This window comes from Gnatocerus cornutus, unplaced genomic scaffold (genome assembly GCF_029298725.1).
Source record: "Gnatocerus cornutus isolate USDA-ARS CGAHR unplaced genomic scaffold, icGnaCorn1.1 ctg00000023.1, whole genome shotgun sequence".
NCBI classification, from domain to species: Eukaryota; Metazoa; Arthropoda; class Insecta; order Coleoptera; family Tenebrionidae; genus Gnatocerus; species Gnatocerus cornutus.
The window spans coordinates 5,207,179-5,227,223 of NW_028275375.1; the positions used below are offsets into that span (position 1 = coordinate 5,207,179).

The 20,045-nt window shown below is 30.3% G+C and overlaps 2 protein-coding genes across 3 annotated transcripts in view; one reads left to right on the forward strand and one right to left on the reverse strand.

Annotated features, from left to right (window-relative positions):
* Positions 1–20,045, forward strand: part of LOC148166528 (transient receptor potential-gamma protein-like) — a 129,063-nt gene that overhangs the window by 29,491 nt on the left and 79,527 nt on the right. For both annotated transcript variants that reach the window (XM_088048679.1, XM_088048680.1), the window contains exon 3: positions 8,888–9,027. In XM_088048679.1, coding sequence (XP_087904805.1) covers positions 8,962–9,027 — 66 coding nt within the window. In that variant the 5' untranslated portion in view covers positions 8,888–8,961. The remainder of the gene's footprint in view (positions 1–8,887; positions 9,028–20,045) is intronic.
* LOC148166531 (uncharacterized) lies at positions 3,525–4,472 on the reverse strand. The gene has a single exon (XM_088048533.1). It carries the CDS (start codon positions 4,314–4,316, stop codon positions 3,525–3,527), a length of 792 nt encoding a protein of 263 aa, XP_087904659.1. The 5' UTR covers positions 4,317–4,472.

Sequence of the window (20,045 nt, forward strand, 5' to 3'; positions counted from 1 at the left end):
GTGCGAAATTCCAAAACTTTAGACCAAGAGATGTAAATTTCGGAGTTTTTTATTTTTAGACCAAAGCAAATATTTTCAAATGTGATAAAACTGATATAATTTTTATAATTTTAGCGGTGTACAACAATGAAATTTTACGATGATACCACTTTTAAATCGTTCATTGGCTGTACTAAATTTCAAAAAATTAGAGCAAGACAGAAAGATTTTAGACAATTTTATTTTCAGGAACTAAAAATTTTGTAACCGTTTATATTATTGCCTGTAACTCTGACAGTTTTAAAGTCACAACGGTGAAATTTTGGGACGGTACTGTTTTACAAATGTTTATTAGCTGTGCAAAATTTCAAAATTTTAGAACAAGAAATGTAGCTTTCAGAAATTTTTATTTTCAGGAACTAAAAATTTTGTAACCGCTTATATAAAGTCGTGTAACTCTGACAGTTTTAACGTTACAGTAACAAAATTTTGCGACGGTACTACTTTTAAATCGTTTATTGACTGTAGTGAATTTCAAAAAATTCGAACAAGAAAGATAGATTTTAGACTATTTTATTTTAAGGAACTAAAAATTTTGTAACCCTTTTTATTAACACTTGTAACTCTAACAATTTTAACGTCACAACGATGAAATTTGGAACGGTACTACTTCATAAATGTTTATTAGCTGTGCAAAATTTTAAAATTTTAGAACAAGAAATGTAGCTTTTAGAACTTTTTATTTTTAGGAAGTATAGATTTTGTAACCGTTTATATAAATAAAGACGTGTAACTTTGACAGTTTTAACGTTACAACAACAAAATTTTGCGGCAGTACTATATTTAAAATTTTTATTGGCTGTGCGAAATTCCAAAATTTTAGAACAAGAAATGTAGATTTTAGAGATTTTTATTTTCAGAAACCAAAAATTTTGTAACTGTTTTATAAAACCCTGTAACTCTGGCAGTTTTAATGCTACAAGAACAAAATTTTGTGGCGGTACTACTTTTAAAATGTTTATTAACTGTGCAATATTTAAAAATTTTACAACAAGAAATGTAGATTTTAAAGATTTTTGTTTTCAGGAATTAAAAATTTTGTAACCGTTATATAAAAACATGTAACTCTGGCAGTTTTAACGTTACAACAACGAAATTTTGCGACAGTACTACTTCTAAAATGTTTATTAACTGTACAAAATGTCAAAATTTTAGATCAAGAAATGTAGATTTTAGAAATTTTAATTTTTAGGAACTACAAATTTAGTAACCGTTTTCATAACATTGTGTAACTCTGACAGTTTTAACGTTACAACAACAAAATTTTGCGGCAGTACTATATTTAAAATTTTTATTGGCTGTGCGAAATTCCAAAATTTTAGAACAAGAAATGTATTTTTTAGAGATTTTTATTTTCAGAAACCAAAAATTTTGTAACTGTTTTTATAAAACCCTGTAACTCTGGCAGTTTTAATGTTACAAGAACAAAATTTTGTGGCGGTACTACTTTTAAAATGTTTATTAACTGTGCAATATTCAAAAATTTTACAACAAGAAATGTAGATTTTAAAGATTTTTTTTTCAGAAACTAAACATTTTGTAACCGTTATATAAAAACATGTAACTCTGGCAGTTTTAACGTTACAACAACGAAATTTTGCGACAGTACTACTTCTAAAATGTTTATTAACTGTACAAAATGTCAAAATTTTAGATCAAGAAATGTAGATTTTAGAAATTTTAATTTTTAGGAACTACAAATTTAGTAACCGTTTTCATAACATCGTGTAACTCTGACAGTTTTAACGTTACAACAACAAAATTTTGCGACGGTCCTAATTTTAAAATGTTTATTAATTGTGCGAAATACCAAAATTTTTAAACACAAAATGTAGATTTTAGAGATTTTTAATTTCTGGAACTAAAAATTTTGCGACGGTACTACTTTTAAATCGTTTATTGACTGTAGTGAATTTCAAAAAATTCGAACAAGAAAGATAGATTTTAGACTATTTTATTTTAAGGAACTAAAAATTTTGTAACCCTTTTTATTAACACTTGTAACTCTAACAATTTTAACGTCACAACGATGAAATTTGGAACGGTACTACTTCATAAATGTTTATTAGCTGTGCAAAATTTTAAAATTTTAGAACAAGAAATGTAGCTTTTAGAACTTTTTATTTTTAGGAAGTATAGATTTTGTAACCGTTTATATAAATAAAGACGTGTAACTTTGACAGTTTTAACGTTACAACAACAAAATTTTGCGGCAGTACTATATTTAAAATTTTTATTGGCTGTGCGAAATTCCAAAATTTTAGAACAAGAAATGTAGATTTTAGAGATTTTTATTTTCAGAAACCAAAAATTTTGTAACTGTTTTATAAAACCCTGTAACTCTGGCAGTTTTAATGCTACAAGAACAAAATTTTGTGGCGGTACTACTTTTAAAATGTTTATTAACTGTGCAATATTTAAAAATTTTACAACAAGAAATGTAGATTTTAAAGATTTTTGTTTTCAGGAATTAAAAATTTTGTAACCGTTATATAAAAACATGTAACTCTGGCAGTTTTAACGTTACAACAACGAAATTTTGCGACAGTACTACTTCTAAAATGTTTATTAACTGTACAAAATGTCAAAATTTTAGATCAAGAAATGTAGATTTTAGAAATTTTAATTTTTAGGAACTACAAATTTAGTAACCGTTTTCATAACATTGTGTAACTCTGACAGTTTTAACGTTACAACAACAAAATTTTGCGGCAGTACTATATTTAAAATTTTTATTGGCTGTGCGAAATTCCAAAATTTTAGAACAAGAAATGTATTTTTTAGAGATTTTTATTTTCAGAAACCAAAAATTTTGTAACTGTTTTTATAAAACCCTGTAACTCTGGCAGTTTTAATGTTACAAGAACAAAATTTTGTGGCGGTACTACTTTTAAAATGTTTATTAACTGTGCAATATTCAAAAATTTTACAACAAGAAATGTAGATTTTAAAGATTTTTTTTTCAGAAACTAAACATTTTGTAACCGTTATATAAAAACATGTAACTCTGGCAGTTTTAACGTTACAACAACGAAATTTTGCGACAGTACTACTTCTAAAATGTTTATTAACTGTACAAAATGTCAAAATTTTAGATCAAGAAATGTAGATTTTAGAAATTTTAATTTTTAGGAACTACAAATTTAGTAACCGTTTTCATAACATCGTGTAACTCTGACAGTTTTAACGTTACAACAACAAAATTTTGCGACGGTCCTAATTTTAAAATGTTTATTAATTGTGCGAAATACCAAAATTTTTAAACACAAAATGTAGATTTTAGAGATTTTTAATTTCTGGAACTAAAAATTTTGCAACGGTTGCTGGCGGAGCATTGAGACGCCACTGGCGTGAATCAGAAGCAGCGGAATCGGCGTTACGCACAATCCTTGAAAAAGAACAAAACGTCACTGCGTCTTGAAGTTGTTATTTTTGACCATCAAATGACACACATTTAGAATTTTATCAATTTATTAAGTAACAAATTAGTCTTCATCTTCTGGCTTCGGCAGAGGGTCAATGACAACAGTGACACAGAAGATCTTCTCTTCCCTTTCCCATGCCTTCACCACCACGAAAGTACCTCCAACATGACTCAAAGTCTCCCCTCTTTCATTTTCATAAACATCCTCTATGAGGATGGTGGCCAAACACGGCAAAGAAATCGGTTCGAAGTTCCCAGCAAATCGAATACAGTCTTGGACGCACGGTACCACCGTTTTCACACAGTTGATGGTTTCGTTCGTTTCACATGGTACCACCACACTTATTTTCGACATGCAGTAGATGGTACCATTCCTCAAACAAATGGTCTCCGTATTCTCCGGACACAACGTGGCGTTGGGGTGACAACGAATTATAAAATCCAATGGAAGGAGTTCGTTGTCTTCAATGGTTCTGTTAAGCTCGTGGTAGAAATGATGGAAGTCGTCGTACTGGTAATCCCGGTCAGTCATCCTGCTAATTCCAAACCCCAAGTAGTAATCGAAGGTGGTATCAGTACCTTCATCCCTGAAGAAGTTGTTTCTGGAGTAGTACCCCCATTGGGGTCTTTGAAACGAACCGTGGACGTAGTGGACGTTGTAAGGGTTGGCGGCGTTGGGGTTGTAGTACGACCCGCCGAACAACCCTGGAGTACCAAAACCCGGCTTGGGTTCTTCCGTCGTGGTTGGTACTTCGGTGGTGGTGGGTACTTCGGTGGTACTGGTGACGTTTTCCTCCCCTTGAATTGACCCCGCGAGCGCCAGAATCACTACAACTAAATACGTGACTTCCATCCCGACTGTGTGTTAACGTGTGTCCATTGTCCAGGTTTGTATTAAAATTATTCTACCGGCGCCAACAATAGCGTTTTCATCGTTTGATTTTATGGGTTCGGTTTGCATTGATTTGTGTCCGCGCCAACGAAATTGTTTTGTTCCGTTAGTGTCGCCTGCAATGATGGGAGTTAAGTGGAATGTGGGTTTCTGTGAAATTGTTTAATTACACTCATGAGTCCCTCAAAGATGAAATGTCGAAAGTTCATGTGATAACACTTCTTGTCAATTCGACAAATCGGAGTTTTATGACGATGGGAATGTTTTATTTACCAGTTTTACGAGATTAAAGACGTGCGGAAAGAAGTTAGACTCAAGGATAAAGTCGTTGGTTTTTGGGAAAAAAAACAGATAATTCTAAAGTGTAAATGGAGTTAGGGGCGAGAAGTGACGCACGTGAACATAATAGCGCTAATTTGGAAGAGGGGTAATTAAGCTCTTTGAAAACTGGGCTGAGACAATTATTTCAATTGTTATTAGAGCGCGTAAAGTTTTACATTGTAAAGATGTGACTCAGCTAGAAGTGTAATTAGCAAGTTTGATTTTTATGAAAAAGAGGCTTTTTTGAATACAATAGTTATTGTACGGCTGTGGGGACATTTTTGAATTAATTTATTGGTTTCATATTGATTTTTGCGCGCGAATTCAATGAACATAAATTAAACAATAATGACGATTAGTTATGGGCTTTATGGAGCCTATTCGACTCTTGTGAAACTTGAACTACACAAATAACAAATATTGGGATGATTCACTGGAGCAAGTGGGAGAATTTTAAAACAATAAATAAAGATTTTATAGATTTTTATTTTGGAGATTTGACTAAATTGGCCAACAATTTTTATTACGGCCTGCAATTTTGCCTGCATTTTTTTTTCGATGGGGTAAAAACGTATACAACTCTTGTAGTTTTACCGATCCGACAATGACATTTTAGGATGCCATGAAAAAATTCTAATCCCCCTTAATTTTATTAATGTAACTTTAAAACTGCCAAAATTACAAATTTTTGTTAGAAAAACTGTACTTTTTTGGATTGACTTCAAATTAAAAGTTTCTAAATCAGAAACCGCCGCAAAACTAAAATTTGGGAAGCATTCAGTGTCCTGTTTATAAGTTAACATTCATACTAAAATAATACACAGAATAAAATATCTAACGAGGTAAATTTAACATTCAAGATTAATTGATGCGAAAATTCAAAAATCGTTCGCGGCGAAAAGCGCCACGGAATTCCCAGAGGAGTCTCTCGGTTTGCTTTTTACATATTCCAGCAGACCTAATAGCCGCATTTCGAAATCGAATAATCCGGTTCCCGGAGGATTCCGTAATGTCTTCACTATGCTAATTTTTGTTTACAGGGTTTTACCTGAATCTGATTCGTGTTGAAAGTCCGTTTATTTTTTTATCAGCGCAATTTTCTTTTGATCAAAGTTTATTCAAAGTGGTCATTTATCTATTTACACGGAGATTCTTATAAAACGATATTATGTAAATAATCTCAGGGTTATGAAAGTACAGAGATCGATAAATCCCACGGGACATCTATATAAACGATATTTTATTGAAGCTTCGTCATCTTTTACGACTTTTTGCCGCTTTTTTAATATTATCTTGACGTAAGGTTTTATGTAAACTTAGGAATTTCGTGGATTCGGGGAAATAAATTAGACCCGAACTAATGATATGTAAATGGAATTGAATCGATTTAAATCGGAAATAAGGCAAATTGGACAAAGCGTACGTTTATTGTTTTTTCTTTATGAAAACAAAGTATGTAAATATGACAAAACGGTTGCCAAAATTTGGTGCTCCAGGTTCCAAACATCAACAAATGGAGGAAATTTATCAGAGAAATTTACATTTTTTATGGTGTTTAATGAATTGAGGTATTTTCGGAAATCTGCAATGCAGCAGGAGAAAGTTTTGTGCGGCTTGTTTGTAGAAGGCAGAATACTATGCATTCGTAAATCGATTTTGGTTTACATTTTACATTTCCGGGGACACAATTTAGAGCCAAAATGTATCAAATTGGGAAGTTTTATCGGGGAATTCATTTTACTAAATGTAAAACCCACAATTTACAATTAGTTTTACTAGTTTCATTAGTACGAAACAAAAATGAACATTAATAATTTGATTAAATTTTTTTTACGTTTTTTAAAAATGGTGGATGCGCCGGTTTAATTTTTGTGTAAACATATCAATCAGCCGAGTTAGGTCTTTTTTTTCTAATGCTGTTTCAATTAAATTTATCTGTTTTATTTTAAATAAATATTTATAGGAAGTGTTTATTTCGCATTCACAATAAAAAATTCTAAAATTTACAATTCTTGTTATAAAAATTTAGAATTCCGCAAAGAAAATAAACATTTCACAAGTAATACCGTCGCAAAATTTCGTTGTTGAAACTTTAAAACTGTCAAATTTACACGTTCTTATAAAAACGGCCACAAAATTTTTCGTTCCTGAAAATAAAAATCTCTAAAATCTACATTTCTTGGTCTAATATTTTGAAATTTGGCACAACTAATAAACATTTTAGAGGCAATTCGGGCTCAAAATTTCGTTACTGTAACGTTAAAACTGTTAAAGTCACAGATCTTAATAAAAAAATGTTACAAATTTTGAAATCTTGAAAATAAAAACGTGCGAAATCTTTTTTCTTAGTCTATTTTTTTAGAATTTGCCACAATTAATGAACGTGTTAAAATTAAAATCATTAACTGGTCTAAATTGTGAAGTTATCGAACAAGGGAAACCTATTTTAGAAATTTTTATTTTGAAGTCAATCCAAAAAAAATTAATTATTCAAAGTAAAATTTCTAATTCTGGCATTTTTAACGTTACATCAATGAAATTAAGGAAAGTTACAATTTTTTCAACGTGTATTAACTGTTCTAAATTGTAATGTTCTGGAGCAAAAAAAACCCAATTTAGAAATTTTTATTTTAAAGTCAATCCAAAAAAGTTCAATTTTTCAAAGTAAAATTTGTAATTTTGGCAGTTTTCACATTACATCAATGAAATTAAGAGAGATTACTATTTTTTCATCGCTTAATAACTGTTCAGAATTGTAAAGTTGTAGAGCAAAGAAAACTCCAATTTCGAAATTTTTATTTTGAAGTCAATCCAAAAAAGTTCAGTTTTTCCAGCAAAAATTTGTCATTTTTGCAATTTTAACATTACATTGCTAAAATTAAGGAGATTAACAATATTTTTATCGTACATTAACTTGTATAAATTGTAAAGTTATTGAACAAAGGAAACTTATTTTAGAAATTTTCTTTTGAAAAAATAAAATTTCTAATTTTGGCATTTTTAACGTTACATCAATGAAATTAAAGAAGATTACAATTTTTTGATCGTTTAATATCTGTTCAAAATTGTAAAGTTGTAGAGCAAAGGAAACCAATTTTACAAATTTTTATTTTCTAATCAATTCAAAAAAGTTAATTTTTCTTAACAAAAATTTGTAATTGTGGCTGTTTTAACGTTACATTAATAAAATTAAGGGAGGTAACAATTTTTGCATCGTTTATTAACTGGTCTAAATTCGAAAGGTATCGAACAAAGTAAACTTATTTTAGAAATTTTTATTTTGAAGTAAATCCAAAAAAGCTCAGTTTTTCAAAGCAAAATTTGTAATTTTGGCATTTTCAACGTTACATTAATGAAATTAAAGGATATTAGAATTTTTTTATCGTTTATCAACTGGTCTAAATTGTAAATTTGTAGAGCAAAGGAAACCAATTTTAGAAATTTTTATTTTGAAGTCAATCCAAAAAAGTTGTTCAATTTAAAAAAAATTTGTAATTTTGGTAGTTTTAACGTTACATCAATAAAATTAAGGGAGATTACAATTCTTTCATTATTTATTAACTGTTCCCAATTGTAAAGTTCTAGAGCAAAGGAAGCCCGTTTTAGAAATTTTTATTTTGAACTCCGGGATTTCCGTGCGCTTTTCGCCGCGAACGATTTTTGAATTTTCGCATCAATTAATCTTCAGTGTTAAATTTAGCTCGTTATATATTTTATTCTGTATATTATTTTAGTATGAATGTTAACATATAAACAGGACACTGAATGCTCCCCAAATTTTAGTTACGCCGCGGTTTCCGTGCGATGCTATTCTTGCGGTTTTTTTCTTCAGATGAGGTGTTTTAAGAGTAAGTAAGTTAAAGAAGAATTCCCGCGTGTACGATCTTAATTACACGGAAGAACTAGTCCGAGACGAAAGCTAATGAATAAAAAATGCGCCGATTCGCGAACGTTTCCTCCGGGAATAAACAAGAAGTGACGTGTAAATTCTTTCGTGTCTGTCAATAATCGCGAAAATGGACTCCGAATTTGAGCAATAAATTTATTTTTGGCCGGTTTTCATTACATTCGTTATAATTTTTGAAAACGCCAGTAAATCAGACGATGAAATTGAAATACTGTTTATTTGCGCACTGCTTAAAATAAATCAGCTATTTCGTTGTTAACGTCTGCGATTAGATTCAGATCGTAAAGAATGATTCTTGTTGTAGAAAGTCCCGCGGAAGATGAAGAAGAAGCGGGGTCCGGACTGGAGAAATCCGGGCCCACGGAGACCTGCATAGAGATGGTCCGGACTGACGGCGTCGCGACGAGCCTCCTGGAGAAGCCCATGATTGACAAGAAGGTCAAGGTAAGGAGATTTTTCCCTAAAAAAATTAATTCACTGCGACACGGTGCATTATAAATCGATAACCGTTTTATTGTGGAAACATAATTGGAAATTGCTGTAACCATAAATCGGTGATTTTCCACAGTTTCCCGGAAGTCTAGGAAACAATGTTTTCGGTTCTGCAAAAGTAAAATTAAAGGAAAATCGAAATAATCCAAATCCAATTGAAAAAAAAAATTCATATCTGCAGGAATTGCATTGAACGACTCCTGCTAGCTTCTGACTATGATTTATCGCTTCGTTCTTCTGTAAGTGGAGATAAATCCTCACTTAATAAAATCCCATTTTACGGTACATTGTTCCCGCAGTTAATTGCTGTCACGTTCACTGGAAACGTTTATCTTTCTTTGCTTAAGTCGTGTGAAAAATTTCGAATAATTTTAGAGATTTATTTAGCGATTTGTTTAGCGATGTATCCAGCAGGAGCGCCGGGATTTGTTGTCGGAATCTGGAACTGACAGGACTTGATGTATAAATTAGCAGGAGACACCAGAATTCGTGTCGGATGGACAGGAGACATTCCAGAAAAAAATCGTACAAAACTGGTGAAATAGATGTGTCTATTTTAATCATGAAAAAGCGTCTTTGTCGGTCATAAAAAGTCGAAGTGAAAAATCCTCTCCACGCCGATATTTACGAGATGAAATAAATCGGGAGAATTATCCAGAGATCCGCTGACGTTAACTGATTGGTTTACGATACTGGAATAGGACAAAGGATACTGGGGAATTAGCAAGGGAAAAGTCGGGGAAAAAACAATAATAATAACTACAAATAACTTTAATTTCTAACTTTGGCACTTTCAACGTCACAGCTATGAAATTGACGGAGATTATTACTTTATTACGTTTATTGACTGTGTTAAATTGCCAAGTTTAACTACGAGAGGAACTTATTTTAGAACTTTTACTTTTGAAGCCAAACTAAAAATTTCCAGTAAAATTTGTATCTTTAGCAGTTTTAACGTGATTCCAATGAAATTAATTGAGATTACGGTTTTTTTATCGATTAATAACTGTTCTAAATTGTAAAGTTTTAGAGCAAAAGAAACGCATTTTAGAAATTTTATTTTGAAGTCCTTCCAAAAATCGAACTAAAATTTATAACTTTGGCACTTTTAATGTCGCAGCAATGAAATAGATGGAGATTACTAGTTTTTTAATGTTTATTATCTGTGCTAAATTGTACAAATCTGGAACAAAAGAGATCCTTTGTAGAAATGTTTACTTTGAAGTCAGTCCAAAAAAGTGCAATTTTTCAAACTAAAATTTGTAATTTTGGCAGTTTTAAAGTTACATCAATAAAATTGAAGAAAGTTACAATTTTTTCGTCGTTTATTTACTGGTCTAAATTGTCGTAGAGCAGAGAAAACCCAATTTGGAAATTTTTATTTTGAATTTCAAAAAAGTTTAAACAATAAAATTTAAGGAAATTACAGTTCTTTAAGTGTTCATTATATGTGCTAAATTTAAAAATCTAGAACAAAGAGAACCCTTTTTAGAAATTTTTATTTTAAAGTCAATCCAAAAAAGTTCAATTTTTCAAACAAAAATTTGTAATTTTAGCAGTTTTAAAGTTACATTAATGAAATTAAGGGAGAGTACAGTTTTTTTTATAGTTTATTAACTGTTCTAGATTGTAAAGTGCTAGAGCAAAAAAACCCGTTTAAGAAATTTTTGTTTTGAAGTCAATCCAAAAAAGTTTCATTTTTTCAAGAAAAAATTGTAATTTTGTCAGTTTTAACGTTACTATAATAAAATTAAGGGAGATTACAATTTTTTCATCGTTTATTAACTGGTCTAAATTGTAAAGTTATCAAACAAAGGAAACCTATTTTAGAAATTTTTATTTTGAAGTTAATCCAAAAAAGTTTAATTTTTTCAACAAAAAATTGTAATTTTGGCAATTTTGACGTTACTATAATAAAATTAAGGGAGATTACAATTTTTTCATCGTTTATTAACTGGTCTAAATTGTAAAGTTATCAAACAAAGGAAACCAATTTTAGAAATTTTTATTTTGAAGTCAATCCAAAAAAGTTTCATTTTTTCAACAAAAAATTGTAATTTTGGCAATTTTGACGTTACTATAATAAAATTAAGGGAGATTACAATTTTTTCATCGTTTATTAACTGGTCTAAATTGTAAAGTTATCAAACAAAGGAAACCAATTTTAGAAATTTTTATTTTGAAGTCAATCCAAAAAAGTTCAATTTTTCAAAGTAAAATTTGTAAATTTGGCTTTTTTCACATTACATCAATGAAATTAAGGGAAATTACAGTTTTTTTTCTTGTTCATTATCTGTGCTAAATTGTAAAGCTCTAGAACAAAGGAAAGCAATTTTAGAAATTTTTATTTTGAAGTCAGTCCAAAAAAATTCAGATTTTTCAACAAATACTTGTAATTTTGACAGTTTTAACGTTACATTAATAAAATTAAGAGAAATTTCAATTTATTCCTCGTTTATTAACTGGTCTGAATTGTAAAGTGCTAGAGCAAAAAAACCCGTTTTAGAAATTTTTGTTTTGAAGTCAATCCAAAAAGTTTCATTTTTTCAAGAAAAAAATTGTAATTTTGGCAGTTTTAACGTTACCATAATAAAATTAAGGGAGATTACAATTTTTTTATCGTTTATTAACTGGTCTAAATTGTAAAGTTATCAAACAAAGGAAGCCAATTTTAGAAATTTTTACTTTGAAGTCAATGCAAAAAAGTTCGAGTTTTTTAACAAAAATTTCTAATTTTGGCAGTTTTTACGTTACACCAATGAAATTAAGGGAAATTACTATTTTTTCATCGTCTATTAACTGTTCAAAATTGTTGAGTTGTAGAGCAAAGAAAACCCAATTTAGAAATTTTTATTTTGAAGTCAATCCAAAATAGTTCAGTTTTTTCGAAAGAAAATTGTAATTTCGGCAGTTTTAAAGTTACATTAATAAAATTAAGGGAGACTACAATTTTTTTATCGTTTATTAACTGGTCTAAATTGTAAAGTTATCAAACAAAGGAAACCAATTTTAGAAATTTTTATTTTGAAGTCAATCCAAAAAAAGTTCAATTTTTTAAAGTAAAATTTCTACTTTTGGCATTTTTAATGTTACATCAATAAAATTAAGGGAGATTAAAATTTTTTCATCGTTTATTAACTGTTCAAAATTGTTGAGTTGTAGAGCAAAGAAAACCCAATTTAGAAATTTTTATTTTGAACTCAATCCAAAAAAGTTCAATTTTTTAAAGTAAAATTTCTAATCTTGGCATTTTTAACGTTACATCAATGAAATTAAGGGAGACTACAATTTTTTCACCGTTTAATAACTGTTCAAAATTGTTGAGTTGTAGAGCAAAGAAATCCCAATTTAGAAATTTTTGGTCTAAATTGTAAAGTTATCGAACAAAGGAAACCTATTTTAGAAATTTTTATTTTGAAGTCAATCCAAAAAAGTTCAATTTTTCAAAGTAAAATTTGTAAATTTGGCTTTTTTCACATTACATCAATGAAATTAAGGGAAATTACAGTTTTTTTCTTGTTCATTATCTGTACTAAATTGTAAAGTTCTAGAGCAAAGGAAAGCCATTTGAGAAATTTTTATTTTGAAGTCAGTCCAAAAAAATTCAGATTTTTCTACAAATACTTGTAATTTTGACAGTTTTAACGTTACATTAATAAAATTAAGAGAAATTACAATTTATTCCTCGTTTATTAACTGGTCTAAAATGTAAAGAGCTAGAACAAAAAAAAACGTTTTAGAAATTTTTATTTCGAAGTCAATGCAAAAAAGCTCGATTTAAAAAAAAAAAAATTGTAATTTAGGTAGTTTTATTAACTGTTCTAAATTGCAAAGTTATAGAGCAAAGTGAACCCATTTTAGAAATTTTCATTTTAAAGTTAATCCAAAGGAGTTCAGTTTTTCTAAAATTTGATGAAAATAACTTACTCTAGCGATGGGTCGTTTTAAAGCTGATTAAATTAGCTTTTCAAAACACTGCTAAGCAATCTCTTGATTTTCAAGAAAAAGTGAAGTACAGGACAGTAGAACCTCAAAAAATATTTTTCATAGCTTTCTTCAGTACAATTTTTTTCTAACATTTGTTGACCAGTGTAATTATTTATATGAAAAATCGTTTCCACACAATTTTGTATATTTTCGCCACTTAAGAATCCGCCGTAATCCTCAGCACCCGCTGACACCTCCCGTAAACATCCGAAAATCCATCAAACCCTCATCTCGAATAAAAATAAATCAAATCATCACTAAACAAATCCATCGAAATTCCACAACATCGTTATGTTTTTCCCCGGAAATCCCAAAGCCGTTCATTTCAATTTGATACGCAATTAAAAAAAAATTTCGCTTCTCTTCCATTTCGATAACGGCGCACGTTTAAGCAACTTTTCACGAAACACGTCACATTCTGCACACCCGTTCTGATTTATATCACTCACAAATTTACCATTTCCATGTGAAAACGCACATGTGTAAAATTCGCAGAGTGACTCATTCGTTTAGAACATAAATCTGGGATAAAAGTCCATGCAGCGTTCTCTCGTTATCCTTTGTCTTGTGTTCGCCACGCATATTTTTCATGGAGATGTCACTGTTAAACGTTTGGAAGCAAAACCGGCTTCAATCTTTGAACCTGAAGAATTTCCAAAAACCAGAATTACCGCAGTAAATCTCTAGGAGCAGGGCAGTAAAAAGTTTCCTATTTAATTCCGACAATAAACGAGCCACATCTTTGACAAATGTTGTCCGTTCGTATAAACGTCATATTCAGGGAGAAATTCCATCTGCGTCGCTTGTTAATCGACTTCTTCACGAATCATTTAAAAATCTCATTTTCCCGGTTTATCCCTGGAAATTGCAGCTGACATCGAGAAGTTCATACAAAGGTGGATTTTCAAGTGTCGGATTAAGTGGATAACCCACATTACAGATTTACATCACGGCGGGCAGCAGGAAAATTATAATTTGCGAGAGTGTTTGTTCTCGGCCACCAAAGAAATAATTAAAAATTCGAACTTTCAGGTATTTTTAACTAAATTCAAAGCCCTTTTGTCGGTTTTAACAAATCCTGAAATTTAATTAACGCAAGCAAAGAAAAATCTAAACACTTCTTTGTTTTGTAAATAAGTTAACTCGGCAATTAATCGCGTCTCTTCCGATCGAAGTTATGCACTCCACCCACGCACCAAACCCATTTTTTCAATTTTCCCGTCCATTGCACTGAATAAATCTGTAATTGTGTTATCTCTCCCTGAAAGCGGCAGAGATAAAAGCTTGTTCTTCCGTTGCAAACATATGTTAATCCGGCTCTGTCAAGACCAACATTGATCATGGCATTAAGAAGTGCGGGTATCCATCGTGCCATCCATCTCCAAGATGGATCGCCTCTTAGCACATCGAGTCAATAATCTATCAAACTCCAAGCCGATATGAGTGTTCTTAAAATTTAACAAAAAAATCTCAGAGTGAATTCTGTTTCCAGCAGCAAAGTTAAACGTTAACGTTAAAGTTAACGTTAACGTTAACGTTAACGTTAACGTTAAGTTAAACGAGTTGCAGTTTCCATTAGGTTGGAAATTCGGTTTTAATTAATAGGTGCTCTGGTGGTGTACGGGGAAAGTCGTGTTTCTCGGTGATTTATTTTTCGTTTCGACATTTATTACTGTAATTGACATGTGAATGAGCGATTCTTGAGTTGGAAATAAATAATGTTGAGGTGCTCGTTAAATGCACTAGTCTATAAATTTGCACTGGAACATTTCTAAAGAAGAATTGCCTCCTGATTTTAAAACCCCAGTCCGTTTTACTCTGTCAGGTCAGGACTTAGAGATATTTGTCAAATCTTATATGTATGTCCTGAATATAAAAATTTCTAAAGTCCGTATCTTTTGATTTAGAATCTTGTAATTTGGTACAGTTAATAAATGAGTTAAGAGTAGAAACCTCTTCAAATTTCCTCTCTTTAGCGCCACAACCAAAAAAATATTTTTTTGTTAACATTTGTTAACTTTTTGGTTGGTCTTAAAAACAAAAATTTCTAAAAACTGCGTCTTTTGCTTCAGAATCTTGTAATTTGGTACAGTTACTGAATGAGTTAAGAGTAGTAACCTCCCTACATTTCATCTCTTTAGCGTCAACACAACCAAAAGTACATTTTTTTATAGAATTTTGAAACTATTTGGATTATTCTAAAAATAAAAATTTCTAAAATTTGTGTCTTATGTTGCAGAATTTTGTAATTTGGTACAGTTACTAAATGAGTTAATAGTAGTGTCCTCCTTAAATTTCATCTTTTTAGCGTCAACACAAACCAAGATACAATTTTTTCTCTAAAATTTCGAATTTTTTTGGTTGGTCCTAAAAACAAAAATTTGTAAAAACTGCGTCTTTTGCTTCAGAATCTTGTAATTTGGTACGGTTACTAAATGAGTTAATAGTAGTGTCCTTCTTAAATTTCATCTCTTTAGCGCCAACACAAACAAAAATACAATTTTTTCTTGAAAATTTTGAAACTTTTGGGTTCAAACTCAAAATAAAAATTTTTAAAACCTGCGTTTTTTGCTTCAGAATTTTGTAATTTAGTACAGTTACTATATGAGTTAAGAGTAGGAACCTCTCCAAATTTCATCTCTTTAGCGCCACAACCAAAAGTACATTTTTTTTCTTACATTTGGAAACTTTTTCGTTGGTCTTAAAAATAAAAATTTCTAAAAACTGCGCCTTTTGCTTCAGAATCTTGTAATTTGGTACAGTTGCTGAGTGAGTTAAGAGTAGTAACCTCTCCAAATTTCATCTCTTTAGCGCCACATCCAAAAAAAATTTTTTTTTCTAACATTTGTTAACTTTTTGGTTGGTCTTAAAAACAAAAATTTCTAAAAACTACGTCTTTTGCTTCAGAATCTTGTAATTTGGTACAGTTACTGAATGAGTTAAGAGTAGTAACCTCCTTACATTTCATCTCTTTAGCGTCAACACAACCGAAGGTACAATTTTTTTATAGAATTTTGAAACTATTTGAATTATTCTAAAAATTAAAATTTCTAAAATTTGTGTTTTATGTTTCAGAATTTTGTAATTTAGTACAGTTACTAAATGAGTTAATAGTAGTGTCGTCCCGAAATTTCATCTTTTTAGCGACAACACAAACCAAGATATAATTTTTTCTCTAAAATTTCGAAACTTTTTGGTTGGTCCTAAAAACAAAAATTTGTAAAAACTGCGACTTTTGCTTTAGAATCTTGCAATTTGTTACAGTTAATAAATGAGTTAAAAGTAGTAACTTTTCCAAATTTCTTCTCTTTACCGCCAACACAACCAAAGATACAATTTTTTATATAACATTTTGAAATTTTTTGATTTGTTCTAAAAATAAAAATTTCTAAAATCTGCGTCTTTTGCTTCAGAATTTTGTAATTTAGTACAATTAATAAATGAGTTAAAAGTAGAAACCTCACTAAATTTTATCTTTTTTGCCCCAACACAACCAAAGATAAATTTTTTTTTATAAAATTTTGAAACTTTTTGGTTCGTCCTAAAAATAAAAATTTCTTAAATCTGCGTCCTTTGCTCCAGAATCCTAAAATTTTGTACAGTTAATAAATAAGTTAAAAATAGTAACCTCTCTAAATTTCATCTCTTTAGCGTCAACACAATCAAAGATACAATTTTTTTATAAAATTTTAAATTTTTTTTGGTTTGTCCCAAAAATAAAAAATTCCAAAATCTGCTTTTTTTGTCCATGAATCTTGTAATTTGGTACAGTTAATAAATGAGTTAAAAGTAGAAACCTCACTAAATTTTATCATTTCTGCCCCAGCACAACCAAAGATACATTTTTTTTTATAAAATTTGTAAACTTTTAGGTTCGTCCCAAAAATAAAAATTTCTAAAATCTACGTCTTTTGTCTCTTCTAATTTCGTACAGTTCAGTAACTATTTTAGTAATAATTTTTCAAGAATTTCTCTGAATCCGAACCTGATGGAGATTCCGAATCAAGATCAACCATTTCGCTTTAGAAAGACTTTCGACTTTCCCAGTACATTTTCCTAGCAAAATTGAAATTTATGCGAATTTGTGTGTCGTTTGTAAGGGTGATTAATTCCCGTTTTTATGCACAGGAATTTCGGGGAGAACACCGTTCTTTTGTTGAGACTTCCAGAAAATAAACTGCGGCGTTCTCAACGTTAACATATTTTTAATTAACTGCGAAATATTCCCGACATTGTTAATTAAACGGTACAACGGTGTAAACACGTCAAAAAAAACCTCTCAGTGCTCGTTATAACCCGATACCTTTGAGCTTTCTTAGCACCGATTGGTGTCAGTTGTGCTCCATCGATTTTGTGGACGAAAACCGATGTGGAAATTATTTGGTTTGTATGACTGCCAGATCTGAGATTATTTTAATAAGCGATTCATTTCTCGGTTTTAATTACTCTGTTTATTAATAGGGACTTGATTCAGGTTTGGAAAGTCTCAATTGAAGAATTTTGAAGTGAGGAGAAGCAGACATGGAAAATAAACAGACGGACAAACTTCCTTGTTTTTTGTTAATTCTAAATGAAGTGTTTTGATTGAAATGTGTATTTGGAAATTGCAAAGTTTCTCTGACGTCTTGTTAAGTGTTTGAAACGAGCGAATTTGTAAATGTCTCTTTCGTTGCGCGAACAATTTGTTCAATGTCCAAATTGTCGCCCCCAGAAAAAGATAATTTTAAAATATTGTGTTCTTTTTATAGCCCAATATCAGAACCGCCTGTATTTTATTCAAACTGTTGTAACCCTGAAAGTTCCTCGAATAACATTTTTATCGCCAGTTTCTATTTTACTTCCAATTTGTTTCCAGCGCCGTTTTATATGTATTTTAGACAGTATTAAATCGGCTTACTCCAAATCCTTTCTGTTTCTTCAAGCTCTAATTAAACAAATCCTTTAAGACGAAATCAAAAATTCAACTCCCCTAGAAACTCGATTATGTTACGAAAACCAATAAGCAACTGCTGTAAATCACATTGTCGCCTTTTTAGCCGATGCTATTTCCATTTTAAGTGACACTTTCCGGACTTTTCTAGTGTTAAGAGATCTCGGCTGCGCTAAGAGATGGAAATAAGGATAATTACATTAAACAAGTGCGCGTGCTAGTTTTGGGAGTTCCTCGAAATTCAAATTATTCCGGATTCGCCGGATTACTCCGGGATATGGTCCTGAGAGAATCGTAAATGGCACTAAGTCATAGCGTTTCCGTTGCCGCACTTGAGGAATTATTTTCAGGGGGGGCGCAGCACTGCACGCTCGATTTAACAGTTTCCGCGAAGGAAAATTATTTTGGCTGGCCAAATTCTCTTTTCATTGCTGCCAGTCCACTCTCTGTAAAATCTCGAAAATTGTCATTTTTGCTGCCAACTGTTATCGATAAAAAATACTAGAAGGTGTTGCCAACTTTACCTTTTTGATGAGTGGATTTGAAAGGGATAACTTAGATATCTGTAATAAAAATTATGTTTCAAAATATAATTTGGTAAATATTTCGCTTATTACAAGATCCCGAACAAAATACACCGATTTTAGAATTTTTTAACGCATTTACTAACTGTACTAAGTTACAAGATTCTGAAGCAAAAGATGCAGATTTTAGAAATTTTTATTTATTGGACAAACCAAAAAGTTTCAAAATTATATAAAAAAAAATGTATCTTTAGTTGTGTTGGCATTAAACAGATAAAATTTACAGAGGTTACTACTTTAAACTCACTTATTAACTGTACCAAATTACAAGTTTCTGAAGCGAAAAACGCAGATTTAAGAAATTTTTATTTTTAGGATAAACCTAAAATTTTCAAAATTTTAGAGAAAAAATAGTTTCTTAGTTTGTGTTGGTGGTAAAAATATGAAATTGAGAGAAGTTACTACTTTTAACTCATTTATTAACTGTACCAAATAACAAGATTCTGAACTAAAAGACACAGTTTTTAAAAATTTTTATTTAGGACGAAGCAAAAAATTTCAAAATTCTTTAAAAAAAATTGTATCTTTGGTTGTGTTGACGCTAAAGAGATAAAATTTATAGAGATTACTACTTTTAACTCATTTATTAACTGTACAAAAGTACAAGATTCTGAAGCAAAAGATGCGGATTTTAGATATTTTTATTTTTTGGACGAATCAAAAATTTTCAAAATTTTATAGAAAAAATTGTATCTATGGTTGTGTTGACGTTAAAAAGACGAAATTTAGGGAGGTTACTACTTTCAACTCATTTATTCATTGTGCTAAATTACAAGATTCTGAACTAAAAGACGCAATTTTTAGAAATTTTTATTTTCAGGACGAACCAAAAAGTTTTAAAATTAAAAAAATGTATCTTTGGTTGTGTTGGCGCTAAATAGTTGAAATTTATAGAGATTACTACTTTTAACTCGATTATTAACTGTACCAAATTAGAAAATTTTGAAACAAAAGATGCAGATTTTAGAACTTTTTATTTATTGGACAAACCAAAAAGTTTCAAAATTATATAAAAAAATTGTATCTTTAGTTGTGTTGGCATTAAACAGATAAAATTTACAGAGGTTACTACTTTAAACTCACTTATTAACTATACCAAATTACAAGTTTCTGAAGCAAAAAACGCAAATTTAAGAAATTTTTATTTTTAGGATATACCCAAAATTTTCAAAATTTTAGAGAAAAAATAGTTTATTTGTTTGTGTTGGTGGTAAAAATATGAAATTGAGAGAAGTCACTACTTTTAACTCATTTATTAACTGTATCAAATTACAAGATTCTAAACTAGGAGACGCAGTTTTTAAATTTTTTTATTTTTGGGACAAAGCAAAAAATTTCAAAATTCTATAAAAAAAATTGTATTTTTGATTGTGTTGACGCTAAAGAGATGAAATTTATAGATATTACTACTTTTAACCCATTTATTAACTGTACAAAATTACAAGATTCTGAAGCAAAAGATGCGGATT

Bases quoted from the DNA above. Each gene is read 5' to 3' on its own strand.
- LOC148166531 (XM_088048533.1), bottom strand. From the start codon at position 4,316: ATGGAAGTCACGTATTTAGTTGTAGTGATTCTGGCGCTCGCGGGGTCA.